The sequence below is a fragment of the Numenius arquata genome, chromosome 26 (genome assembly GCF_964106895.1).
Source record: "Numenius arquata chromosome 26, bNumArq3.hap1.1, whole genome shotgun sequence".
Taxonomy (NCBI): Eukaryota; Metazoa; Chordata; class Aves; order Charadriiformes; family Scolopacidae; genus Numenius; species Numenius arquata.
This window is the reverse complement of record NC_133601.1, coordinates 5,663,248-5,690,127: the sequence shown is the minus strand read 5'-3', so window position 1 is coordinate 5,690,127 and position 26,880 is coordinate 5,663,248. Positions and strand designations below refer to the sequence as shown.

The 26,880-nt window shown below is 47.5% G+C and overlaps 1 protein-coding gene across 1 annotated transcript in view; it reads left to right on the top strand.

Moving 5' to 3' along the window:
* AAK1 (AP2 associated kinase 1) overlaps positions 1-26,880 on the top strand; it is a 79,713-nt gene that overhangs the window by 46,004 nt on the left and 6,829 nt on the right. Inside the window, exons 7-17 of the mRNA XM_074164100.1 lie at positions 151-283; positions 1,334-1,437; positions 2,391-2,470; positions 3,924-4,078; positions 4,189-4,469; positions 5,225-5,476; positions 9,411-9,634; positions 10,276-10,433; positions 10,839-10,955; positions 12,732-12,827; positions 25,841-25,942. Coding sequence (XP_074020201.1) covers positions 151-283; positions 1,334-1,437; positions 2,391-2,470; positions 3,924-4,078; positions 4,189-4,469; positions 5,225-5,476; positions 9,411-9,634; positions 10,276-10,433; positions 10,839-10,955; positions 12,732-12,827; positions 25,841-25,942 — 1,702 coding nt within the window. The remainder of the gene's footprint in view (positions 1-150; positions 284-1,333; positions 1,438-2,390; positions 2,471-3,923; positions 4,079-4,188; positions 4,470-5,224; positions 5,477-9,410; positions 9,635-10,275; positions 10,434-10,838; positions 10,956-12,731; positions 12,828-25,840; positions 25,943-26,880) is intronic.

The following is a 26,880-nucleotide window of genomic DNA, read 5'->3' as shown; positions in this document are numbered from 1 at the left end:
TTCGAGTCAGTCACAGGCCTGATGTCACGCAGGACCCCTCTAGTAGAACAAGCCAGAGCACTTTCCTGTTACCCACAGTGATATTTGAATTGTACCGTTCCCTGTTTGGCTTCCGTTTGCTAAATCCTTTGCCCTGTTCTCTCTCCCCAGGCCCTGGGCTGTCTGCTGTACAAGCTGTGCTACTTCACCTTGCCATTTGGGGAGAGTCAGGTGGCAATCTGTGATGGCAATTTCACCATCCCAGATAATTCTCGGCACTCGCAAGACATGCACTGCCTCATCCGTGAGTGTCTGACACTGGTATAATCTACTTCCACAGAACTAACAAAAAATAGGAGACGTGTTTTGTTCTTACATCCCTGCTCCTACAGGAAAGCTGTTGGTGTTTCTCTTCTTTTTTTAGAGACTTGCTTGCACGTAGGGGTGGATAAAGTGATCTTTTAGTAGCTTAGGAGATCGCTCTTCGAAAGAAGTGATGATGAAGAGGTTTCTGTTTGGCTGGGCTGTAGTGGACTCTGTGGAAAGGCAGGAAAACAGACAACCATTTGGTTTAAGAGTCCTACAGAAACTTGCACAATAAGCCTATTTATGCAGAAACGTATTTCTCCACTAATAAATCTATTTGGATAAGGAACTGAAAAGAACCACAGTGACTTAGACTGGCGATAAGAATTCGTCTTCTGTGAATTGAGAAACAGAACTGAAATGATTTATAAATAACCCACTGACTAGAGTGAATGTGTAATTAAGGGTACAATGCACTACTCTTGGCAACGCTGGGGCAGCTCTCTTGTTTTCAGCACAGCATTTGATTTTTATTTTTTTTTTATTTTTTTATTTCCTAGCCACAACCTTGACTAACAGAGAGTTGGATGTGTTTGCAGAGCAGCCTGGTGTTTTCTTTCCTGATGTGGTGGTATATGTGCAGTGGTGTGTGTGGCTGGCCCGTCTTCCTGCCCCACTGACACACCGGGGGTGGATCAAGCTCTTTTCCTGCGGGTTCACTTGGAAACGCAGAAGTTGAAACCAGTGCTGTTCCCTGACTGGGCAAGCTGCGTTTCACCTCCTTGCCCCAGAACCTTCAATCGATAGCAGCTACAAATTGTTCGTAGCTGTACTGGAAAATATCTCCCAGTCCCTCCTGACTGTCTGTCTTGCCCCTTTCTCTCTGTCCCCGATGATGAGCTCAGCCCTGCCGAGTGCCGCCTGGGTGTTTGGAAAAGGCAGGGCACCCTGTTGGCACCTGGTGATACCAGCTGGAGCTCTGCCACAAACGCCTCGTGTGAATCTCTCTGTTCCATTGCTCTGATGTTAGTGTCTCTGTCTCTTAAAGGGTATATGCTTGAGCCAGACCCTGATAAGAGACCCGATATTTATCAGGTCTCCTACTTCGCATTCAAACTGGCAAAGAAGGAATGCCCAGTCCAGAACGTCCAGGTGAGTGGGAAAGGAGCGGGCTGATGTAGGGCTTTGTGGGAGGAAACCTTAGGAGTGGCAACTGGTGAATACTGGGCATTCTGCTGTATTCTGTCAGTGGTTCCCCAGTTCTGTAATTAATTAGGAAGGTCTGTTTTTTCTTTGTTTTTTTTCTTTGGGGTGGGGTCAGGAATCGGGGTTTTGTCTCGTACCTTGTTTGCTTCTGTTTGTCCCCGATTTACCTCCTCACCCGGTTCCCAGTGTGAGGCCAACCGAGAGATCTTGTGCATGTGAACGTGGAAAATCAGGCCGTGCTTGTGAAACCGATTTGATTTCCAGGCACATTCATCACAGCGTGTGTAATTTGTGCTGCAGTTGGTTTTAAACGTAGCGGTTTTGTGTCTGCTGGCTGGCTGGGCCGCGCTGGCTTTACAGCTCAACTACCCCAGGCCTCACACCACCGTCTGCCCGCCCTTAGTGTCCCCTCACAGACCTCAACTGAAAATGGAGTTGACGAGTATTTTCTTGTGGTGTTATGGACATCTCTGACGTGACATTTTATTTTGTTGTTGCCAGATAAAAACATGGTTTTTTTTCATGTTCTTTATGAAAAAGACATGGGTTTGGTACTATTAGGCCTGTATTTTTTATAGCGGCATTAATAAATATTCCTGCTGCTGTCCTCAGGTTGTCTTAAAAATACCCAGGTTGTGCTATGAAGCTTTGTGTTCAGACTCCACATGTAGTAAACAGTCAAAAAGCTGAACTGGGTTTTTTCCCTGATAAAAACTCTCCCAAACTGCTGTTGTCTCGTGACATGAACATTGGGCGGTTTGTCCTGTGTCCAGCATGAGGTATAATTGCTTTGGCCCTCTCCCAGTCTTCCCATTTCATTGCAATGCTTTTGAAAAATATTACTCTGGCTTTGTTTTCTGCCCTCAAAATACAAAATGTGATGTTTTTGGGATCTGCAGAACTCTCCGATCCCCGCTAAACTCCCAGACCCAGTTAAAGCCAGTGAAGCTGCTGCAAAGAAGAGTCAACCAAAGGCCAGGTAACCACGTCTGCGTTGTGCTCAGCCCTCTCTCTTTATTGTCTGTTGTGTTTCTGCTGTTTATCAGGAAAGATGCTGGGTATTTTTAGCTTTTGGGCTTACATTTACACATGGAGACAAACACTGCAGTCTTGAGGCTCCTGCTTCGACGAAATAAATAGCCATTGATCTGAAAGACAGAAAATGCAGGTCTTAGGGGAAGTTTTTCTGCAGGAGGAGGGTGTGTGACTTGGGTGATACTTGGCATGACTCAACAGCTTGGCTCTTTGTACTGAGGACACTGCTTGACTGCAGCACTTGAGGTCCATGCACTTGGATGAATTTACTGTGTCATCCATCCGGGGGCAGTACCCGGAGTACCTGAGAGCCGAGGCAGGGAAGGACTGCGGCTCTCCTGCAGTGGGCCTGGAACGGGCCCAGAGAATGTGAGTCTGCTGAGAAACCGCACTGGCGACTGCTGCTGTTTGAGTTTCACCCTTGGCAGATGATAACCCGACCCGGTAATTACTGTATGAGATTGCTGTGATTTCTGCAAGAGTCCTGTAATTTCTTTGGGGGGACACACATAGGAAAGCCCAAGCAGTCTCCATCCGAAGAGCCCGATTAATGGGGAAACCACTGTACTGCAGTGGTGTTTCTGCTGCTTTCTCTGCTTATGATACTGGAATGGAGGCTTGTAAATTCTGTTGTAGCTTATTCTGCTGCAGTGAAAAAGTGAACAGTGCAGCAGTGGGCACTCCAAAACCAGCAGTTTTCTCTAGACTCTGAAATAGGGCATCTGTCCTTCTGTCTGTCAGTCCCAGGAGTCTTTGTTTGTTGGTATAATTGAGTGCAGTTACCCTCGCCAAAGTAGAACAGCTTGATATCTAACAAGCAGATGTATCCGCAGAAGGGCAGGGTGGTGTCTGGCTTCTTGGCTCTGTTGCTGTGCATTTTTGGAGCTCAGTAGATACTGAGCAGAGATCAGAAGAGGTCCAATGACCTGATTCTGGGGTAGATATACTAAAGTTAAGGTACTTCTAAAGATGGCAACTTTGCCCAAAGGTACCAGCTGCTCTTAAGCTAATTTGTTATGTCCTTTATCTGCTCATCCAGCACTTTAAGCGGATTTAAACAATATGTTGCAGCAAATATTTGAATGAGTTGAGCGATTTTGACAAGTTCCAGCTGTCCAACGGGAGAACATGCCACAATTGGCAAAGAAGTCAAAATGATAGAGTTGGGTTAATTGCTGTGGATGCATCCGTTCAGTTTTACGGTACTTGCAGTTTTCTGGAAAGAGCCAGCATGTGTGTCTGGATGCACACAAGTGTTTCACCTTTATCAGTCTCATACTGCTAAAGTATGGATGAGTTTTTAAACCCCTCCTGTGTGTTGCACACACCAACTGTCCGGCTATCAAAGACTCTGTTCTTACTGCTCTTCCTTTTATATTCCTTACCTTATTTTATAGGCTGACAGATCCTATCCCTACAACAGAAACTTCCATAGCACCCCGCCAGAGACCTAAAGCAGGACAGACACAGCCCAACCCTGGGATTTTACCCATTCAGCCAGCCCTGACACCTAGGAAGAGACCCACTGCTCAAGCAGCCATTCAGCCACAAGGTAAAACGGTGTTCCCTGTGCGGTGCCCTCCTGTCAAGCACTCTCTACCTCAGGGCTGTGGCACATGTTGGTCTAACGGATTTGTATTGTGTTTTTACTCCCAGTTGCAGGACCTGCTGCCCTGGGCAGTGGGCAGCCTTCACTCCCTGCCAGCGTCCCCCAGCAAAAAGCAGCCCCTCAGCAGACTCCGGCACAGCCACAAGCCAAGCAGGTGCCAGCTCCGCAGCAGACCTCGCAGGCGCAGCCTCAGGTCCCTTCTACTCAGCCACAAGCCACACCTCAGCACCAACAGCAGCTTTTCTTGAAGCAGCAGCTTCTGCAACAACAGCAGCAGCAGCAGCAACAGGCTGCGTATTACCAGCAGCAGCAGCAGATGATGCAAGCTCAGCAGGTAGGTGTGTGACCGTGTTTGTAGCATGCTTCCTGTGCTAGAGGCCTGCAAGGCCCTATCTTTGCATTTGTGGCAAGTCCTCTAGTTTTTTTTGGGGGGTAGATGCATTTTTAAGGCATTTTTCCAATGTGTCTCTAGCTTTCTAGCAAGATTTTTTTGCTGTGCAAGGCTGACCTTTTTAACTGTCAATGTGGAAGGCCTTGAGATAGTTTTGTCAAGCAGCACTGCTTATTTTATATTTGTACTTAAGATTTTACTGCTCCCAAGTGTTTCAGGGTCTTGAGGTCAATGCTCAGCTGATGAGCAGAGGGGTACAATTCCTCTTCTGCTTTCTGTGATACAAGAAGCCTGGCACACCTTTTCAGCAGCAAGGTTCAGCTCTGGTTTTGTGGCAGACAGCGGTGATGGGGAGGCTTGTGAACACATGATGTGTTAGACGGGATGTGTCGAGATGACAGACTTGTGTGTGTAACTGAGGTGTTTATAGCAGCACAGATCTCTGCTAAAGCGTATTTAACAGTGGAAGCAAAGGGACAGTAAAAGTTCCTATCCTGAGGAAAGGTTTAGAACTGATAAAAATGGAGAAAGGAGACTGGGACCACGGGGACGCTCTGTGCTGTGGGACCCCCTGTATGGGCAGACGTACCACAGAAGGGATCTAACGTTAGACCAGAAGGCCATTTTCCACCACTCCTTTGCTGTGACCCTTCCGGAGCCTGGCCCCAAGTTCTGGTTGTGGTGTTCCCAGTTCCCAGCTGCATAGCAAGAGGCTCAACAACTGGTTTGTTTCCCAGTTCCCAGTGATGCAGCAAGGAGCGCCAGCGCAGCAGCAGCTGATGCAGAACTATTACCAGCAACAGCAGCAGCAGCAGATGATGGCCCAGCAGGCAGCAATGCAGCAGAAGACAGCAGCAGCAGCCGTTCAGCAAAAGCAGCAAACCCCGGCGCCGCCACAGCCATCCCAGGCTCAGCCAAGCACAGCCCAGCCAGTGCAGCCACAGGAGCAGGTAAGAGCCTTGTGGGAAGGGAGCGAGGCAGTGGGATTAGGAATTCTGGCAAGTGCTCTCCTGCCAAGCCCTTTATGCCAGGAACACCCCAGCAGGGCAACTGGCTTCTCGGACCCACAGAGCCCAAGTGACAGATGCTCTAGGGCCTGCTGGCCCCTAGCGCTTCATGAGTGGTTTGGGTTGGAAGGGACCTTCAAGATCATCTAGTTCTGACCCCTGGCCTGGCCAGGGACACCTCCCACCAGCCCAGGTTGCTCCAAGCCCCCTCCAGCCTGGCCTTGAACCCCTCCAGGGATGGGGCAGCCACAGCTGCTCTGGGCAACCTGGGCCAGGCTCTCACCACCCTCACAGCAAAGAACTTCTTCCCCACATCTCAGCTCAGTCTCTCCTCTTTCACTTTAAAGCTGTTACCCCTTGTCCTATTACTGAGTTGCGGATGTCGGCACTAACCTTGCTGTCTCAGAGACACATGCAGTTGTTTGAACTGCTCTTTCCAATGGGTTGCTGTACTCTGGAGTTGTGCTCTGGGTCCATAGAAGGAAGATGAGTAGATCATGAGCAGAAAGCAGATCACAGAACCATAGAATCACTTTGGCTAGAAGAGACGTTTTAAGATCATCAAGTCCAACCATTAACCCAGCACTCCCAAGTTACCACTAAACCAAGTCCCTCAGCATCACATGAGAAGATGTAAGTAGCTGCTTAATGCAGCTTCTCTCTGTCCCTCCCCTGATAAGGTGCCTCAGAAGATGTGTGATAAACTCTTTAAAAAATTATTTGTACTTAACATACCAGGATGGGCACCAGGCAACAGAACTACATGTTGGTGCTGGTTTGGAAAACTTCCCTTTTGCATTCAGGGCTCTGATGCAGAGGAAGGTGCAGGCAGTCTAGTTGTTTTTGGCGTTGGGATAACTTCTTTTTTCTTTAATGAATACTATGGAAAGGAAACTTTTCAAAGTACCGTATCTAAAAATAAATAAATAAAACATCCACTTTACTAATCATCTGAACGTGCATCTAAAACAAATGCTCTTTCCTTAGTGGAGAGTAGGGCTGTGCAGCAGGGAAACAGCAGGCTGTCCGCGGGGTTAGAGGCAGAGGGGCTGTGCCAGGGGGCAGGATCCCTGTTGCCAAAGTGTCGCTGCAGTACATGTGGGAAGAAGCCGTGCCCTTTGCTTTCATTCCTGCGCAATCCCGTCGGCTCTTGCTTGTTTTCGGGAGCGCAAAGGGGTGTCCCTGACTACAGCTGTTGTGCTGGAAAGCAAGCGTGTGCAGGCACTGAGCAAGAGGAGGCTGCCCGTTACTTTGCTGTCCCAGGCTGCACGTGTGCAAAGCAAACAGTGTCTGATAACAAACCACTTCAGGTACACGATATTTGCCTCCAACTAAGGGTCAATTTGTGCTTCCTTGTTCATGAGTTGCTGGTTATTCAGGACCTAATTCATCTCCTGAGCACGCTTCCTTTGAAGTGACATCAGGAATTAATTTGACTAATAAACTCCATAAGCCAGTGACCTGAGCAATGCTGGGGAAGCGTTGTTTGCTTTGCTCTCTGGTGTGTCTCAAGGCTCTGTCACATTCACCCCTTTTGCTTTCATATTAATTTCCAGCGCTAAGCTGATTGTTAAGGTTGGTGACAAGCTTGGAGCTGTTGTGTTCCTGGTCTTGTTATTGATCTACTGAATGACCTGGGGCAAGTCAGTTTATTGAAATTGGTGGGAGATTATCAATACATGCACACAGGTCTTGGATGGCACCCGTTATTGCCCTGTTCCTTTAGCAGGAGAAATGCCTGAAATGTAGTATTGAAGTGCATCTCTAAAGAGCTTTGCTGTGACTCACTAGCACAAAAACAGTCTTAATTTTATTAAATCAGCTGGATTGAAAATTAGCCTTATCCCTGCAGAATGCTGATTCGAATGGACGCGTCTGGACACTCTTCTGCTCCTGCAGCAGTCAGGAGGGGAAAAGCAGTCGCCAGCTTATGTAAAAAATGATAGTCAGATGTGGTCTCTGCAGAGCAGAGTCTCTGAGCAGAAGATACCAAGCTAGGACCTGTCAAAACCTTTCACAATGCAAGATTTTTGCCTAATAAGCTCTGCATTCATTTCCGTGGAGATTTCGGCACTGCCCTTTTATTTCTCGGCACCAAATGTACCGTTCTGCAGTGACCTATATAGCGAGACGTAAGGTGGGTGCAGCAGAAGCAGCCAGGTCCATTTGCTTCCCAGCTGCAGTGAATTAGTCTGCCTGAAAATGCCAGATGAAAAGCAAGACAGCTACCCACTTGTTTGCCTTGTCCCGCTGTAGCCAAGCACCACACTGCGGGTGTAACTCTCTTCTCATTGCCCTCTTAGGTCTTTGCAAGTCTTCAATCGCAGAATCACAGAATGATATGGGGTTGGAAGGGACCTCTGGAGATCACCCAGTACAACCCCCTTCCCAAGCAGGTCCCACAGGAACGTGTCCAGGGGGGTTTGAATGTCTCCAGAGAAGGAGACCTCACCACCTCTCTGGGCAGACTCTTCCAGGGCTCTGCCACCCTCACAGGAAAGAAGTTCCTCTTCATGTTTAGGTGGAACTTCTTGTGTTCAAGTTTGTACCTTTTACCTCTTGTCCTGTCACTGGGCACCACTGAAAAAAAGACTGGCCCCATCCTCCTGACACCCACCCTTGAAGTATTTATAGGTGTTGATCAGATCCCCCCTCAGCCTTCTCTTCTCCAGACTAAAAAGACCCAAGTCCCTCACCCTCATGAGAGAGATGCTCCAGGCCCCTCATCATCTTTGTAGCCCTCTGCTGTCCCCTCTCCAGCAGTTCCCTGTCCTTCTGGAACTGGGGAGCCCAGAACTGGACCCAGTGCTCCAGATGGGTCCTCATGAGGGCAGAGCAAAGGGGGAGGATGACCTCCCTCCACCTGCTGGCCATGCTCTTCCTGATGCCCCCCAGGATGCCATTGGCCTTCTTGGCCACAAGGGCACATTGTTGGCTTATCGTCATCCTGTTGCCCACCAGGACAATCTGTTTTCCTTGGTTGAAAACAGCCTGGGATGACATGGGGTGGGGAACAGGGAGCTGGTGGCCAGGCAGCAGAGGTGACATGCACAGCTCTCTGCTCTTTGCATCCTGGTTTTCCTGCTTTAAATCCAACCACGATGTCTCACGGACAGACAGATTTTGAAAGATCACCTAATGGGAAGTGACACTGTTTAGCACTACAAAACAGAACTTCAAGTATTTATGGGTTTAGGAGTTTAACAGAAGACTGAGGTAATAGAAAAATAAGATCAGTTTGAGGAAACCCCTTGAAGTTTCCAAAGGGTTTGTAGCTGGGCTATCTTGGCTTACACCTAAACCGAATATGCCTGGTTTTCTTCTCCAGATTTTAACAACAACTGCTGCTCCTCTGGTCCTGGCTTTCCCCCACCCCCCAGAAGAAAGCTAAAAAAGCTTCTTGCACAAGACTTCCACAGAAGACCTGTGCTCCTTTAGGGATCTGACCCCAAGCACACATTATCTGCTGGAAGAATCTCTGCTCTTCACCTTACCCACACTCCATGTGTCTGTATGACAAGAGTCCTGCACACTATGATCTGGTTTCTTTTTTTTGCCTCTGCCCTGGATCTCAGCCTCTTTACCCATGAGCAAGTTTCTGAGACCAGCTGGCCTTTAACGACAAGCGCTAATAGAGCCTTTGCCTCCAGAGCTGCACTGTAGAAAGGGGAGAAGGTCTCTGCTTGTGCGTATGTACTAATCCTGAAATGCAGCAAATTCCCCCTGCCCTCAATTAGTTTGTTTGGTTTTTTTCCCTCTCAGACTATCCCCAATCCATGACTTGAAGGTCAGATCCCCCACAATATAGTCATTTTTTTCATCATGACTCTTGTTCACAAACAAGGACGTATCATTTTACTTTCTCTCCCGGGTGCAGGCACAAATGAGGCAACAGCAAAAACCTCAAACCACTCCCCCCACAGCAGTGCAGGGGCAGAAGCTGGGCTCTCTCACCCCTCCGTCCTCCCCCAAGACGCAGCGTGCAGGACACAGGAGGATTCTGAGCGACGTGACCCACAGCGCGGTTTTTGGGGTTCCAGCCAGCAAGTCTACCCAGCTCCTGCAGGCGGCTGCTGCTGAGGCCAGTCTCAACAAGTCCAAGTAGGTGGCTGCTCTCTTGGTGTCAAAGGGAATAGAGGGAGGAGGGGGCAAATAAGGCTCTGGAGATTTCCTAGGAGAAGCTCTGAGATAAGGGTAGGCAGCAAACTCTGAGGTCTCTGTGCCTTCCCAAGACCACAGTTTAGGGCTTGGCAGAAGGTTGCTGGGAAAACTTCCCCCAAGGGCAGAAGTCCTGCTGAGTGCTTCCGTGCTCCCCAAAAGCAAAGCAAACAGGGCCTTCCTCTGGGTTACAAAAGCTGGTGTCACTTCAGCTGTTCACCAGTAGCCCTGGTGCACTCTTCACGCTCACTGCTGAGCGTTAGCACTTCCCCAGGAGTACTTGCCAGGTCACTTTTACAGTGCCTACAGGCAGGAGGCCTCTACCTGGGCATTGCAGAAAATGGTTTCAAATGGGATGCTTAGGATGCTTGTTTTAATTCCTGACACCAGGATGTTCAACTAGATTATGAGTAGGTGAGGCTAATTGGTCCCAGCTTTCTGGGCATGCAATCCAATAATTTGTGCTGAGTTTTTTAAGTAGGAAGTAATTATAATGCAGGAGCTTGGACCAGCTCTTAGGGCTGGCCAGAGGATTTCAGATGGGTTATTAATGACTGTTGTTTGGTTGGGATGGTCACATCCAGATCTGCTTCCACCACACCCTCGGGTTCCCCAAGGACCTCCCAGCAGAATGTCTATAACCCGCCCGATGTCTCCACGTGGAATCCCTTTGATGATGATAACTTCTCCAAGCTCACAGCTGAGGAGCTGCTGAACAAGGACTTTGCAAAGCTGAGTGACGGTAGGTTCATTCTGATGGTTTAATACCGCCCTGCTCTCAAAACTGAAGATGGCATGGAATGATGATACTCTCAGGCAGAGAGGGTTGCTGCTGGGTTGATCCTGTGTTATCATGGTCCTCTGTGCCTCTAAGAGCTAAATCCTTCCAGTTTCCCGTCTCAGTCCCTGTCCTCTTTGCTGAGCAATTGCAATTAAATGAGCATGATCCTCAAAGGTACTAACTGCTTTTAAAGTGGCCTTCACCAGTTGGTTGTAGAAGCTACAGTTTAAACTCTGCTTCATCTGCAAGTTCTGATTTGCAGGAAGGGGCTTAAGCTGCTTACTGAAATAGTGTCCTAAAAATCTAGGTAAGTAAGCGACCTTCAGAGTGGAAGTCTTTCCCCTAAATCTGTGTCCGGCATTTCAGGGAAAGCTCCAGAAAAGATGGGTAGTTCCACAGAGAACTTGATTCCAGGTTTCCAGCCAGCTTCATCCACGGCCCAGGCAGATGCATTTGGTGGCTCTTCCTTCACTGCTGGATCAGGTGAGTTTGTGAATACATCCTGGAGGGCAATGCCCCGGACAGCACTGCAGGAAAATGGCGACTCTGTCGTGGCCTCTTTTAAAGGAAGGTTAAAACTGATAGAAATTGAGCTGGGCCTTGGCACTGACTGTAGGATAGGCTTGGCCCTTCAGTGAAGAAGAGAAGGCACGTGTGCTTGTCACAGGCAGGTAGTAGAGACAGGAGGCACCGTCTATAGGCAGAGGTGAGGCTTTTGGTGAGAGAAGAAACTGAGTGAGCCCCTTAAGTTCACAAGAAAGCTTCTTAACGTGTTGAAGTTCCGTGCCGCTCATAATTGGAAGTAAAATACGTAGCATGCAATAAGGACATTGGACTGGGAGACACTGATCAGATGTGCTGGAGGATGTTCCTTGCCTGCAGTTGTTAGGCTGTGTGGAGAAGGAGAGGAGCAGGGATAATAAAGTCTCCACCGCTGAATGAGGAGAGTAGCAGAGACAGGAGAGAGCAGGGAAAATCCTCAGAGGAGAGCGCAATTGGTCTCATAATTGATGTGTTAAATGGTGAAGGCAAGGCGTTTTGCACTGGGTGCAGAGGCCAGGAGTCCTTGGCTGGTCTAAGGAGGTTTTTTGCAGAGGCCTCTGCACGTGTGACCTTGTCTGGTGTCTCCTTTGGTGCTTGGGTACCAAGGTTTTGCTGAGAGCAGCCCCATCTGCACCAAAAGAACTCAGTGGGTGCTGCTGCTTGTCTCTAGTTCTTCAGCATCGGCTCTCGCTGAATAGAGGAAAGACCTGCCAAGCATAGTGCTGGGAAACTGCTTCCAGGAGCCCAAACTGCAAGTAATCCTCTCCCCTGTCTTACGCAGCTGTTGTTACTGGTGACAAATGCAACTGTTTGATGCTTCCTCGCTGAAGCACTAACCCTTGGTGAGAGGAGTCCTCAGAAGAGATTGAAGAATCCCTTGTGGGGCAAGAAGTGACAAATCCATTTATGCTTATTTCTATTTATAAGAAGAGATTTAGAGGAGCTTACAAGTGAGCTCAGTATTGTTGGCTCTTACCTGAGACTGAAGGAGTTGGAGTCCATGATGGAAGAGAGCTCTAGGGAGTTGCTTTCTGAGTTTGTCCAGCTGTTTGGTGCCCTGTGAACGGTTTAGGATGTTCCATCAGCTTTTATGGAGTAGTGTTCAGTAGCAGCAGCTCCAGATTCCGCTATAATGTACTTTCTGCAAAGCCTGAGAAGCATCTGCGTGTTCTGGGCTTCCTGGACACTGGAGCATGTTCAATTCTCTCAGTAGTTGTCTTTAAAATGTGCCCCTTGATTTTTCCTGTCCTCTTTGGCGTAGGAAGGTGTCTTGGAAATTCAGTGCTGGCGCTAAGCTGAGCACTTCCAGCCCTTTTCTTTTCCTTTCCCGTAGATATGAGCCCACCTAAGCCTGTCTGATGCACGATGCTGTATCTTTTATGTCAGACGAAGAGGCCCCACATGGGGCCTGGCCTGCTGCCTTCCCTTTGTTTAAGGCCTTTCACCTCTTGTGCCGCTGTGAAGCAAGATAATAGTACTCCCCTTTCAAGGAATGTTTTGAGATCTGTGTGTTAAATTGTGGTGGAGGGCTGCATGGTAATAGTTGTGGGTTTTCTTTTCACTAGCAACATAAACTTGTTCTGAGCGCTCGTGTGTGTTCTTGTCAGGCCTTGGCTTGGGCTCCGAGATGTTGAGCTGTGCCTGTGCTGAGATTTCGCTGGATGCTTTCTGCTTTCCTCTCTGTTTCACTGTGCCTTTTCTCTTCCTGGTTAGCAGCTGAAAAAACGAAAGACATTCTGAGTCTGGACGGTAGCCCTCCTCTTCTGACTGTGCCTGATCCTTTCATTCCTCTCCCGTTATCCGACACGCCAGGTAACCACAACTGAGTTTATGGAGGGGGGGCAGATTCTTGTTGTTTGTTTCTGTACTCTCAATCTTCCAGTTCTGTTTCCAGGCACACCTGAAATGGTGCTGGGCGCTGCCGGGCCCTGCTGAGCTCAGTGGTAGCGATGATGTGTAGCGCTCTGCCATTGAGTATCTGCGTGGTGCTGGGGGCGGTGCTGAGCACAGGAGCTCTTCATTTTCGTGGCAGACCCCAGGGTTATCGTATCGTTTCTAATGCCAACAATGTTGGTGTCTTTAAAGGTTCAGCATTCAAAGCCAAAATAATCACTGGATAATTACCTGTTCTGACCTAAGCCATTTTCAGATTGGTCTCCAACTTTGAAATTGTAGTTTTTATTATTGTTAATACTTCTTTCCCCTAAGAGTCAGTGTATCTTTGGCTTCCAAGGTCTATTGCAAATGCCTGCTTCATGTGAAGCACGAGTTAACATGTAACCTTTTCTGATTTGGCAAAATTTCCTAGTGCAGTCGGTAGCTATTTCTGTTTACTTCGCAGTACGACTTAAAAGTCTTTCCTGTGTGCACATTTCTGACTGCAGCAGCCAACACTTTTTAGCACAAGATTATGTAAGTGCTTAGGAGCTTATTTGCAAATCAGTGGGATTTGGAATATGGGAATGTTTTTATCTTTGAGTTTCTCTAAGCCCTCTGATGAAAGTGTGTGACGGGTCCCTTCGTGTCAGCTTGCCCCAGAGGACAAGTGCCTGTTACAGCTCTTGTCCTGGTCCTCAGCTCAGGCTGTAGATCGCTGGTGGTTTGACAGTAGAGGATCCAAGCTTCATAAAGTTGGACTTGTAAAGATGGCATCTCTCCATGGAAAGTTAAGCAATTCAGGAAAAAAAAATAGATATCTTTTTCCATAACTGTGTGGAATTTATTTCCTTCTGGTTGATGCTCAAAGAGCATGATAAATGTGTTTTGGTTCAAAAGGGATTTTACTCATAAACGCTGCAGTTCGAGCGAAGAGGCAGAACCTACATGCTCTTCCCCTGTGTGAGCGCTTGCCAGGAGCTGACCTGCCCAGCTGTAGTTTGGAAAAGACCTACAGAAGGCAGATAACTGCACGTTCTTCTTCCTGCCCTCCCTCCCCATCCCCCCCAAATGCTGTGGGAAGGGCTGGTTTTCCTGACTTGAAATCTGTCAGCCCAAACTACTATTTAGTTCTCTACCGGCGTGCTCAGCGCATGCAGGTGTGCACCAAGGCGGTTATTTTCCTTATTGCCTCCTGCATTTTGATACAGCACAACTGTAAGAAGCAGCAGCCGCAGCCTGAGTTGTGGGAGATCTGAAATTTGTTATAACACAGAAAGCACTGAGGAGAAATCGCCGTTCAGCCCTTGCCCTTGGCACGTTACCGCAGCAGCAGTTGTTTGCAGTTCGTGTGGTGCCAGGTTGCTCATCCCACAAATCTCTCCCTGACCAATTGCCTGTCTTTGCAGGCAGGTGCTGGACCTTCTTCTGCTAATCCCTCCGCCTGCGGGTGGCTGGTCCTGGTCATAGAATCATAGAATGGTTAGAGTTGGAAGGGACCTTAAAGATCATCGAGTTCCAACCCCCCTGCCATGGGGAGGGACACCTCCACTAGAGCAGGTTGCTCAAAGCCCCATCCAGCCTGGCCTTGAACCCTCCAGGGATGGGGCATCCATAACTTCCCTGGGCAACCTGTTCCAGTGCTTCACCACCCTCACAGGAGAGAATTTCCTCCTAATATCTAATCTAAATCTCCCCTCTTCCCGTTGAAAACCATTACCCCTTGTCCTGTCACTACATCTCCTGACAAAGAGTCCCTCTCCGGCTCTCCTGTAGGCTCCCTTCAGGTACTGGAAGGCTGCTGTGAGCTCTCCCCGGAGCCTTCTCTTCTCCAGGCATCTCCATCTTCTGTTGAGTCCAGTGGATCCCCTTCCATGGGGCCAAAGCAGGGGCCAAGGGCATGCAGGAGATGTGGCTTTGTGCTCTTTGCAGGAACCTGCAGGAAGCCATCTCTGATTTAGGTTTGGTTTTAGTTTGTTTTTTTGTTTGGTTTTGGTTTTGTTTGTTGTTTTTTTTTTACATAAAACTTGAGGCCAGGAGCTCATGAATGTTTTCAAGCACCAGAGATACAGACTTATCCTTAGCTTTGAAAACCGAGAGGGGTTGTCTGCGCTTGTAAAGTCAACAGAAAAGACAAAAATCCAGGGTTTGGACTCAGCTTTTCGATCTGTGTGTCTGTTGTGCAGAAGAGGGTCATCTTTGTCCTCCTGTGTCTGCGTTACCTGTGCAGAAGCATCCCCACAGAGATCCTGGGCATGAGGGACGTGCTGACTCGCATGCGAAGGGTGTTCTTTCAGGTGTGCCCCTTGGGTCAGTAGAGCTGGAATTGACTTTATTCTTTTAGTACATCAGCATCTCCAGTTCACATATTCAAGCTGCAGAAGCAGCTGAATTTCTTTGAATGCTTGCTAAATATTTGCTTTCTGCTTGGAATATTTTTATTTCTGAGAAAACCCTGATAGTGAATCTTATTGCTTTGAAAACATTTTACATCTGTCTTTTTATAGCCTGGGAGCGTGCGTGGCCCTTTCAGAAGTAAAAGCCTGAGCCTTTACCTCTTGGTGACAAGAGCAGTGTTGTTCAGGAAGGCTTTCAGTGCAGACATAAGTGAGGCTTTGAGTTGGCATTTCCCCTTTTGTGGCACAGAGCTGGTTCTGTTGGCGCTCTGAGCCTGTGGGACCTCAGGGGCTGGCGCAGGGCTCGCCTGCTATTTTTGCTTAAGTCACAAACTCCATCCTTGTGCCGACACCTGAGGGGGGCAGAGTGTTGGCCAGAGACCTTTCCCACCTTTCCCCTGTGTGCTCAGGACAGATGAACCTTTCTATCACAGATTCCTGTGACAGATTTCTGACCACGAGGTGCCTTTGTGGCCAAGAAGGCCAATGGCATCCTGGGGGGCGTCAAGAAGAGTGTGACCAGCAGGTGGAGGGAGGTCATCCTGCCCCTCTACTCTGCCTTGGGGAGGCCCCATCTGGAGCACTGGGTCCAGTTCTGGGCTCCCCAGTTCCAGAAGGACAGGGAACTGCTGGAGAGGGTCCAGCAGAGGGCTACAGAGATGATGAGGGGCCTGGAACACCTCTCTCACGAGGAAAGGCTGAGGGACTTGGGTCTTTTTAGTCTGGAGAAGAGAAGGCTGAGGGGGGATCTGATCAATGCCTATAAATACTTCAAGGGTGGGTGTCAGGAGGAGGGGGCCAGTCTTTTTTTCAGTGGTGCCCAGTGACAGGACAAGAGGTAAAAGGTACAAACTTGAACATAAGAAGCTCCATCTAAACATGAGGAGGAACTTCTTTCCTGTGAGGGTGGCAGAGCCCTGGAAGAGTCTGCCCAGGGAGGTGGTGGAGTCTCCTTCTCTGGAGACATTCAAAACCTTCCTGGACACGTTCCTGTGGGACCTGCTCTGGGTGGACCTGCTTTGGGAAGGGGGTTGTACTGGGTGATCTCCAGAGGTCCCTTCCAACCCCATATCATTCTGTGATGCTTAACACATGACAGATAGCCATAGGATGCATCCCTAGACAGCCTAAATACGTTGGAGGATCACACTGCCATGGAGCGACATCTGACAGATGTGGGTTTGAGTCTGCCCGCTCTCTGTAGGGTTAGATCACATTTTTGGTTCTGTGCAAAGTTCACATGGTTCAATGTGTAAAGACAAACCAAGGACAGCAAGCTCAGCAGACTGTCCTGTTTCCGTGGATCACGGTGCCGCGGATGCATGGTATCTTAGAGGAGGGTGTCGTTCATTTGTTGTGGGTAATAACCTTCTCGGTAAGTGCTTCTGGAGAAGAGGTAACGTAGCACCCTATAGAAGGCAGAAATACCAGCTCTGGACAATAATCAAGTGAAAGTAGAATGGTTTTCAGTATATTCCTCCTTCTCCAACGCATAATGGCTGCAATTCTTAATGGAATTGTAACCAGTAAGAGGAGCTGGCAAGAGGGATGTAAAAATATGGCAAAACATCTGTTAAAATAAGGGACAATTAAATATTCATACTGAAAACATTTTTCCTTGTGCACGTGTAGGAGAGTGAGCCAAGTTCCTCTTAATAAGCTTATTGCAAGCCTCACTGCTGATTAGCCATAATGGAGTATTTGATCAGAATCGTAATTTTTCTGCTACGTGTGGCTACTTCACGTCTATCGGTGCGAATTTAGCTGGTAGGAGCATGGGAGGTGAAGTTTTGCACAGGGTATTCCGGAGACCTGAAATTAAACCAAGTTATGAAGCTTCAAGGCAGATTCTTCCCTTTGTCATTGAGGCTTCACTCCATGAATAGTCCCAAGTCTAGAGTTCTCATGCTCGTTTTGTGCAGTAGGTTTTGTTTCTTTTGACATCATTTCTGTTGGCATGAATGGACTTGGGACTCAATCCTGAAGACTTGCTTTGCAGAAGTATTTAATTAGAGGTTTGACCCAGAGCATGTGGATACTTCTGCTTAAGCCCATGTCCCTCTTTAACCGCTGACATTGAAATGCTCAAGTGCTGTCTTGACGTGGTTACCTGCACTCTTCAGGCATCCGTTAGTGTCGGGGTATGTTTTAGATATATCCTCTGTACTCTGGACACATCTGCTCAGATAAACAAGTTCTTGAGAAAGTGAAGGGTGGACCCAGTGAAATGCCCTCTGAGATACTGCCAAAAAATATCACTTTCCGACTGTTTAAGGACTGGTTTGTTTGGGGTGGGAGAGGGGGGGGTCGTCTTTTGCTGGTTCCAGATAAATGTTCTCCCAGGTACCCTGTGCTGTCCAGCCCTGCCTGCAGAAGAGGGCAGAGATGAGGGGGTGGGTGTGGGGGTCCTTGGCAGCAGAGCGAGCAAGGAGATGTTTTGAGCAGCAGCAGTGAGTGAGGCTGACCACCTCCACTGGTGAGGCCTCACCTCAAGGGCTGTGTTCAGTTCTGGGCCCCTCACTACAGGGAGGACATTGAGCTGCTGGAGCGTGTCCAGAGGAGAGCCACCAAGCTGGTGAGGGGTCTGGAGAACAACTCATACGAGGAGAGGCTGAGGGAACTGGGCATGTTCAGTTTGGAGAAGAGGAGGCTGAGGGGAGACCTCATTGCCCTCTACAACTCCCTGAAAGGGCCTCTTCTCCCAAGGGAATAATGGCAGGACCAGAGGAAATGGTGTAAAGTTGGGGCAGGGGAGGTTTAGATTAGGTATTAGGAAGAATTACTTTACTGAGAGGGTTATCAGACATGGGAACAGCCTGCCCAGGGAGGTGGTGGAGTCGCCATCCCTGGAGGTATTTAAGAAACGTGTAGATGTGGCACTTCAGGGCATGCTCTAGTGCCCGAGACGGTTGGGTTGGGTGGTGTTTTGTGGGGGGTTTTTTTTGGGTGGGTGTTTTTTTTTTTGCATGTGTGTGTAGGTTGGACTCGATGATCTCAAAGGTCCCTTCCAACCATGAAGATTCTGTGATTCTGTGAGGTGTGAGAGCCCAGAAGGAGACGCTCTGGTCCTCCCTGTGGCTGGATGGAGGACAAACTGCCCCTCTGATTGCACCATGCTGATTCACGGGGCTGGGTCCTGTGGGCAGGGTGGTGGTGCTGGTGGCCTCTCCATCAGTACCCAGTACAATGCTGTCTTGGCACAATGAGTCAATCTTTTTGTACCCCCTTTCAAAAGAGAGTGGATTGTTCTTTGTGAATTTACACAGCCGTTTACTCCCTACAATAACTCAGCATCTGGGCTGTGGCTGAGAGACAAATGTGCCTTTAATGTAGTTATTTGTTTGAAGAACAGCAGCAACACCAAGCGGCCTCTGCGACATTGTCTTGGCCAGAAGAGAAAGTGAGATAAGAGAAATTCCGCGGTGGGCACAGCTAAGGAATAAACACGCAGCCGTAGCTGGGGAAGGAAACGCAGGCAGGGAAAGCACGCCTGAACCGTCTGGGCACACACTGGATTCTCATTTTTGATGCAAAGGCAAACGGCATCGTGTATTAGAGAGTCATTGCCATGTTGGAGTTCTCCAAAGCTTTTAAATAGCACTTTAAGGATTATTTTTTTTTGCCTTTATTTCCTTCAAATACTCATGGACCTGTGTGTTTTTACGTTAGCCTGAGAGGATGCTTATCAGGGCTGAGGAAGCAGGTATCTTGCAGTGTGGTTTCAGAACAAAATGTGTCCACACCCTTGGCCCATTCCTCGAGCCAGCTATCAAAAATGGGTGCCCCTGATAACCCCTCTCCTGCTCAAAATGTAATTGGCTTCAAAAATAGGTGTGTTAAGCAAAACTGGATTTTTCTGGTTGTGCTCTAATGCGTGCCCTTTAGGAGCTGGGTTTCCAGGCTGTCTCTGCAGGGGGCTGGAGGTGAGGCTCAGGCTATTGCAATGTTTGAAGAACTGAAAATGAGGGGCTGAGAGCAGATTGCTGAAGCTGGCAGTTTCCAGCAGCTGGAAACATGAGCTGGGACTCAAACCCTTGACATCCTTTGTCAAAACACACAAGTTCAGCTGCTTTAACAGGGCCCCTATTACAAACGTAGGAGGGCTCTTTTATTTTTTGGCACAAAATGCTTGATGAAATGTTTTTAATCAACGTAATTCTCTCTACCCCAGGCCCATAAATTCTAAGATAATGTGTGCCCTATGTCAGGGTGTTTATAACAACTGGAGAAGAAAAACTGTATTTCTAATAAGAACTCGTATTTCTATCAAGATGACACATGAGATGCAGTAACTGCAGACATGCACACACATCGGTGTGTGCTAACGATTTGAGTCTACGTCTTGAGTTGGGAACTCAGCTGGTAACTCGATGAATTAATTGCCGTATCATTAACTGGGAGCGCAATATGATGGTGTGGTGATTTGGAGCAACAAAGCCATTGGACCACTGGAATCTCAATTGAATGAGTGTTCATAGTATCTAGTGTTGTTTCCCTCTGGGTTTTGAGTTTCATCTGAAGGGATTTTATTTGACAAATATTTGAGATCTTGAAAGTTAAACTAAAATTGTTTGATTTTGATCTCTTAAGGAGCCACTGTTAAATGTTGTCCTGCTATTCTCTATGGTGTTTCTAGTGTCACATGCATGTGTATTTAAAGCATGCTAATTACTTTTTTTTCTTCTCTTTCTATTTGTGCTATATAAGAAATAATTCCATTTGGCAGAAGCTCCATTAGGAAAATGAAAGCCCAGTGCCTTCCCTTGATTAGTCCAAGTCCTCCCTTGCTGAATAACGTGCAAGGCTTCCTTTAGTCTTTACTAGTTATCGATAGGCAGGAGTCTTCCCGAGTGGCTAATCCGTACCTGCCTCAGGAACGTGCCTTCCCACTCGCAGAGTACTTGATTTAGCAGGATTTTTACAACCTTGTCTTTCTTTCTCAGTTGACATCCGAAGAAAAGAACTCTGCTGTGTGCTCTATTGAGTTGTCTTTCTTTTTGCTATTCCTCCGCAGTACACGAGTGAGTACCGTCCGTCCCGTGTGCGGTGCCTGCCTGGTGGACTCCTTGGGCTTTGAGATGTTGCATCTTGGTTGTTCAGTGTGTTACCAAACTATGAGAGATTTTGGCCCTTCATTGCCCTTTTAACTTGCAAGTTTCTCAGGAATCTTTTTATTCTTTCTAATAGCCTGCTCTAACTAAAACCCCATTTGCCTCCCTTGTCTCTTGATTTATATTTTTTTCATAACCTGAGTCCTTCTTAAAATGCTTCCTGCGTATACTTTGCTGCCTAACGAGCGTATGGCCAGGTCTGACTGCAGCATGCCAACTTGTGGTCTTTGGCAGTGGGGGTGCTGCACATGCAAAGTCTGCGCAAATTAATTATAAATCTCAAAAATCACATTTGTGCATGTGTTGGAAACGAAGAGATCTGAAGAAAAAGGTCAAAGTTTTCTCACTGGATTGTCCAAAGTTGTGCTTCTTTCTCAACCTACGCATGACTGATCTTGCTTTCTTGTCCCATGATATAAATCCGTTAATTCTGCTGATGCTAAATGGCATTACTTCCTTCTTATGTTGGTGCAAATCAGAGGAAAGGCTCTTGCTTTCCTTCCTGGAGGAAGTGATTTGGTTTTCAAGTCTCTTAAGCTACCAACGACTGCCATCTGGGGCTGCCTCTGAGAGCTGTAGGCTCCTGCTTTGCTTTTTCTGCACCATGTTTTGCTTACTCTGACTGTGATGGGAAACAATCAGTAACTTCTTACTGTGAGGAGCTGGGAATTTAGGAAGAATGCGAAACGTTTGTCTAAAGGCTGCAGCATGTGGCTGGACTTTAGCTCTGGAAAGGGTTGATCGGGCACTTTTTAATCCCCCCTGTGTGATTTTAAGCTTGGACACCTTCTTAAGACTTGCTAATGAACCTCACTTAGCCAGCATCCTCACTAGCTGATGCAGAGCCACAGCGAACGTGCTGCCTCTTGTCAGCACTGAAAATGAGCAAAGGAGAAAACCCGACAGAAAACGAAATCTCAAGGATGAGATCATTGAACCCGAATCAAGATTTCCCTGTGACCTGGAAAGCATCTGGCCGATTTTCGGTAGGCCGTCTGGGGAAGAGCACAGTTCTCAATTAAAGCACGTTTCCTAGCTGGAGTTTGATAAAAGCCCTTCCTGAGAGCCCTCAGGAGCTGTAAGATATAAAATGTCTTTATATTGGGTTACATTTTCTAAACGTTGTTTATCCTCAGGTTTGTTCACGTGTCTGCCGATAACCTGGGTACGTCTGTTGGGTTTGAAGCAGAAGGACCTCTGATCCCATATAATCCTGAATTTAATTGGTGATTGATACAGAATGTGCTTTGTCCTGTCACACTCCGGTCTTGGCTCTCAGAGTTCTCCCTAATTTAATTAGCTCTCTAGTTTTGTATATGCACAAAATTAGTTGCAATGGGCCCTGAAACTGCAGCATAGAAAAAGTTTCTATTTGTTTATTTCTTGTCTCGTTGCTGTATAACTGATCTTCTCTGCCATCATGACCATTTCTAAAACGCAGCTTGTGCCTGTGTGCCCACGTGCCCGGAGAGTCAAAAGAAACTGGTGCTGTCGTGGCAAAACCTCTCTCTTGGTTTTCCTCCAGTAAAAGATCTTTGCGAAGGGGATGGCAGATGGGAGAGGGGGTTGTAGAGAAGTCCGTGCCCGAGGCTGGAGCCTTCATCTCTTTCTGCAAATGGCAGATACCTCCTCTGTGCCGTTTGCTTTATTCGTGGAGTCTGTTCTGCGATGATGCTCACTTTCTGTATGTGTGACTTGGAGCTGTTGTGTTTGTCCAGGTGACAGGAACGAGACCAGTTATCCCAGTTCCTCCTCTCCTTGCACTGCTGGATTTCTTACTCGTTAAATCAGTTAGCATTGCTGGCTTCTCACCGTCTCAGCCACGGCTCCACTTGCAGGAGAAGCAGCTTTTCTCTTGGAAATTCAAATTAAACTTCTGCTAGAGAATTCCCTGGGTAGCAGGACCCAAAATGCAGTTCAGTATCACAAGAAGAGACTGTTTTTTCTTTCTAGGCCTGGATATAGTTACCCTGCAGCTGCCTAGTGTTCGTGAGCAGGGAAGCAGCCTGGTGTGCAGAGGATGCCCTCCTTGTTCCCGCTTCCATCACTGGAGCTGTGGTGAAGCAGAGGCTTAAGAGCAGGATTTATTTCCCCCTGTGAAGTCACGGAGCGTTCTTGGACTCTAATGTGGACTCAGAAAAACTTCCTTTAGCACACGTGTGTGTTTTTAATAAGCATGTTGTGCTAAAGAGACCAAACCTAACTCTGGTAGAGGTGGTGTTCCTGCTAACGCAGAACTGGGGGTTTCGCTGGGCCTTCACTAACCTTTCCTTTCCTCCTAGTTGAACATGAATTTCCCACGGCTTAAAGCGACTGCTGTTCCTGTACTTTCTCTCATTCCTAGTACAAGATGCAACACAACGGAAACGAACAGCTGAGGCAAAACAGACTGATGCGTCTTGTTTTTGTTACTCTTGGTATCTCTTTCCCATTCATCCTGACACCACCTTGTTTTTGTTGAACTTCTCAGGCTCACTCAAAAGGGATAAAGTTCCTTTTACTCCTGCCCTAAGAGGTGCAGTGGGTACCTGTTAGGAGCGTTGGCAGATCAGCACCAACAAGGAAGGAAACAAGAAGGAGATCTTAGAAGACAAGGAACGAAATAAGACGCTGACAGTGTAAATCTTTGCATAAAACCAGCTGAGCCCAGGGGACAGGAGGGAAAACGAACATGTAGGGAGAACACCACCATGGTTTTTCTCATGATTTCTGAGTGTTGAAAAGTGTGGCTGAGCTTAACAGGCAACTTTCTAGTACCTGAGAAAGAGGCAGTTCCACTGTGTTAAATGGAAAATCTGCAGTAATGGAAACGGAGGAAACCCTTTGGAAAGGTAGGGCTGAAGGAGGGCGACTTCAAGGAGCAGGACACCTAGAAATGGGATCATAAAAGGAATGATCACTGTATATAATGGTTTGAAGATATAGGTTGATGCAAGTGCCTTGGGAAGAGCTGACCTGTGAGAGTCTGGAGAGGGTACAGCAGAGGGCTACAAAGATGGTGAGGGACCTGGAGCATCTGTCTTAGGAGGAAAGGCTGAGGGACTTGGGTCTTTTTAGTCTGGAGAAGAGAAGACTGAGGGGGGATCTGATCAATGCTTATGAGTACTTAAAGGGTGGGTGTCAAGAGGACAGTCTTTTTTCAGTGGTGCCCAGGGATAGGACAAGGGGCAACGCGCACAAACTTGAACGTAAGTTCCACCTAAACATGAGAAGGAACTTCTTCCCTGTGAGGGTGGCAGAGCCCTGGAAGAGGCTGCCCAGAGAGGTGGTGGAGTCTCCGTCTCTGGAAACATTCAAAACCCGCCTGGACACGTTCCTGTGGGACCTGTTCTGGGTGGACCTGCTGTGGCAGGGGGTTGGACTAGATGATCTCCAGAGGTCCCTTCCAACCCCGTATCATTCTGTGATTCTGTGTATCTTAGGCCTGAGTCTCTAAAGTGGGAATACATTCCCCATGTACATACATGTCACTTTACAGCTTACGAACTCCAAACCCCATCTAAAACTGTCCAGCTCTGAGACAATCCATAATTTTTCCCCCAGTTGTGTCCTGGGCCTTGCTACCCTGGATTATTTGATTTCAAATGCTGGTTTTGGCAGCTGTACTCTGGGTGGTTCCCTGGTATCTTACCGCTTCCCTTCCGGGCAAAGGACCTGAGCATGTTCCTCAACCTCTTGTCCTCAAGTCTCTCTCTGCTGCATTGTGTTATGTTTTCCCAACGTGCTGTAATCGGTTCCATCCTTCCTAGCCCACTTTTAACAGCATTAACACCTCTTTTTGTTGCCAAGCCCCTGCTCCCAGCCTCGGTTCATCCAAGGAAAAAGCCCCTCTCTGTGCAGCTGAGAAGCCCAGGTGGTGCCTCTGCAGTTGGGGGACGTTTGCTTTGGCAGATCTGACCTTTAAAACTGAGTATTCCTCGTGGAGGTGAGAAGGTTTCAACACATTCAAGGCTGCTGTTTCCATCAGGTTTTTCCTTTCGGTTGACCTTCTTTGGGCCTTTGATGATAGAACAGCTGCCTCGTGGGTTGCTTTTTAGGTTTCCTTCCCCTCCTGGTTGCTTTTGTGTGTCGGCTTGTGAAGTTTTTCGTGGGGAGTAGAATTTGTCCTGCTTTGAATGAGTAGCTCCAAAGCTGCTAGGCTATTTTATTATTTATATAGGGCAATAAAAAAGATCAATATTATTGCTGTGTATGTAACAGTGCAACTTCAGCTTTTCTTTGGCTTTCTCGGCGTGGTAAGTCTTTTATACAGCAGTATTCCAGAGCCTGTGCTTTTGGGCAGTTATGGTCACGTTTTCTTTGGATAATAAATAATAACACCAGCCTTTGAACTCAAAACATAAAATCTAGATGTAAATATTTTGTAAAGGTATAACTGTGGCAGAGGCACAGCTCATGCCAATGGTAGATTATAAATGCGGTCATTTTGACAAGTTGAAATGGCCAGATTTGTCCGTGTGGAGCAAATTTTATCGGTGCTGTTCTACTGAAGGTGATTACTTCTAGCAAATCCTGAAAATATTCCTTATCTTCTTGTTCTGTGAAGAAACTCTGGTGAAAACGAAATAATTAAGTTCATTATTGAAAACCTGGTTAGTATGATTGTGAAATCACTCATCCACCAGATTAATAATTGAGATTAACGTTTTGCCCAGGCTATCTGAATTTCTTTGTGAAGGATAATGGGAACCACAGGAGTCGTACTGCTGAGAATGACACCTTTGATTTGAAACCTGAGAATTGAAATAACTAATTGGTAACTAGACAACTGTTTAACCCAAGGGCAAGTTCAGATGGCTGGTACTGCAGTGTCTCAGTAACTTCTGGTTTTGCTTAAGCTCTTAAGGGCTGCAAGTATTCCATTCTTAAGCAAATTAATAGGTGGTGTATACCAGGCTCTAGCATCTTGGCCTTCTGGTCATCTCTTCTGCTTCTTCTCATTATACAAAGAAGAGAAGAGCTCTTTGTATAGAGACAAAGAGCTCTCCGACATAGGAAGGTGAGAAGGGAAAAACTGAAGGTTTTCCTTTCTCCCTTCCCGGTTTTCCTTTCTCCCTTCCCGGTTTTCCTTTCTCCCTTCCCGGTTTTCCTTTCTTTAAATTTGATTTTTTTTCAGTGGGCCACACTAAGCTTTTTTGCTTTGGGTAGGAGTGACAGAACTGCAGGCTATTTTCCAGTGGCTCCTCGGGGAGAGCAGCTCACAGTGGGTGAGGATGCCCTCCATTGTCTCGGATGACCATGGCCAGCTGGGGAATAGCTGCCCTCAGATAGCTCAGTGATAGTGTTACTTGCACACAAAACTGCGCAGGTGCTTTTCTGAGGCTGACACACTGAACTGAGCCACTGAACCAAGCACCTGATTAATGTTGTCTTTTCTTGTTTTTTTTTTTTTTTTTTGCCTTTTCTCTGTTGCCTGCCTTCCTCCTTTTACTGCTTAACCCAGAAAAACTGATTGAGGGACTCAAATCTCCTGAGACTGCGCTTCTGCTCCCTGATATCCTGCCTCTTGCTGACCCCTTCGGTAGCACGTCAGACGCTGTGAATGGTAAAAATAAACTCAGGGCACCTCCTCCCTCTGTCTTACATGGCATGTCTTGTCCCGCATGATAACTCTGCGTGTTTCCCCCCCCTGGGCTCTCAAAAGAGCCACTGATGTTGGTGAAACGCAATGATGTGTGAAGTTGTGGATTATGCTGAGACAAATCTGCCTTTTCCCCGTGAGACTAGGATCTGAGCAGGGAAGACCTGGTATTTGCATTTAAAACCTAGACTTAAAGATTTGGCACAATAACATGGCACGGTTGTGCCTTGTGTGTTCTTCTAGTCTTGGTATAGAAGAAAGTTAATTGCTGACTGAAGGTGAAGATGCAAAAAACCCCTCCATTTCTGCTAAAGACTTCGTGTGTAACCCTGACCCAGGCACTGAGCCTGCCTGCTCTCCACTGACCCTCAGCAGGACGGCATTGCCTTTCACCTGGGGCGTATGCCGAGAATAATCCTGCTTGGGCTGCCCCGAGTCCAGATGCAACAGGCTCCGGGCAGTATAAAGATCTGAGTGTTGCAGAATCATATTTTGCCAAATGTACTAAAGGGTAACAATTGCAGGCTGCAGTGAGTTGCAATCAGCTGCTGTAGCGGTTTTGGGTCCCACCAGGGTCCCCTGGCTCGCTGGTTGCAACCATGTAGCTTTGAATAAAAAGGTAGGAAATAAGTAATTTTTTCTTCTTCTCCTTTTTGCAGTTTTTGGCAGTTGTCTGAATATTCTTTAGGCAATGATCCTGCAAATCAGATACACACACTACTATGCAGACAAAAGTATTCATTAATCTCCCAGGTTTACCAATTGGTCCATTTTTGGTCCTAGTGTTTGAGTGCATCCTTGTTCTTTAACTTCTTGGTCATTATTGGTCCTTGAGTGAGAGACCCAGCCGGGCATTACACCTGCCTGGTGTGACTGACAGTTACCTTCTGTGTCTCTCCCCC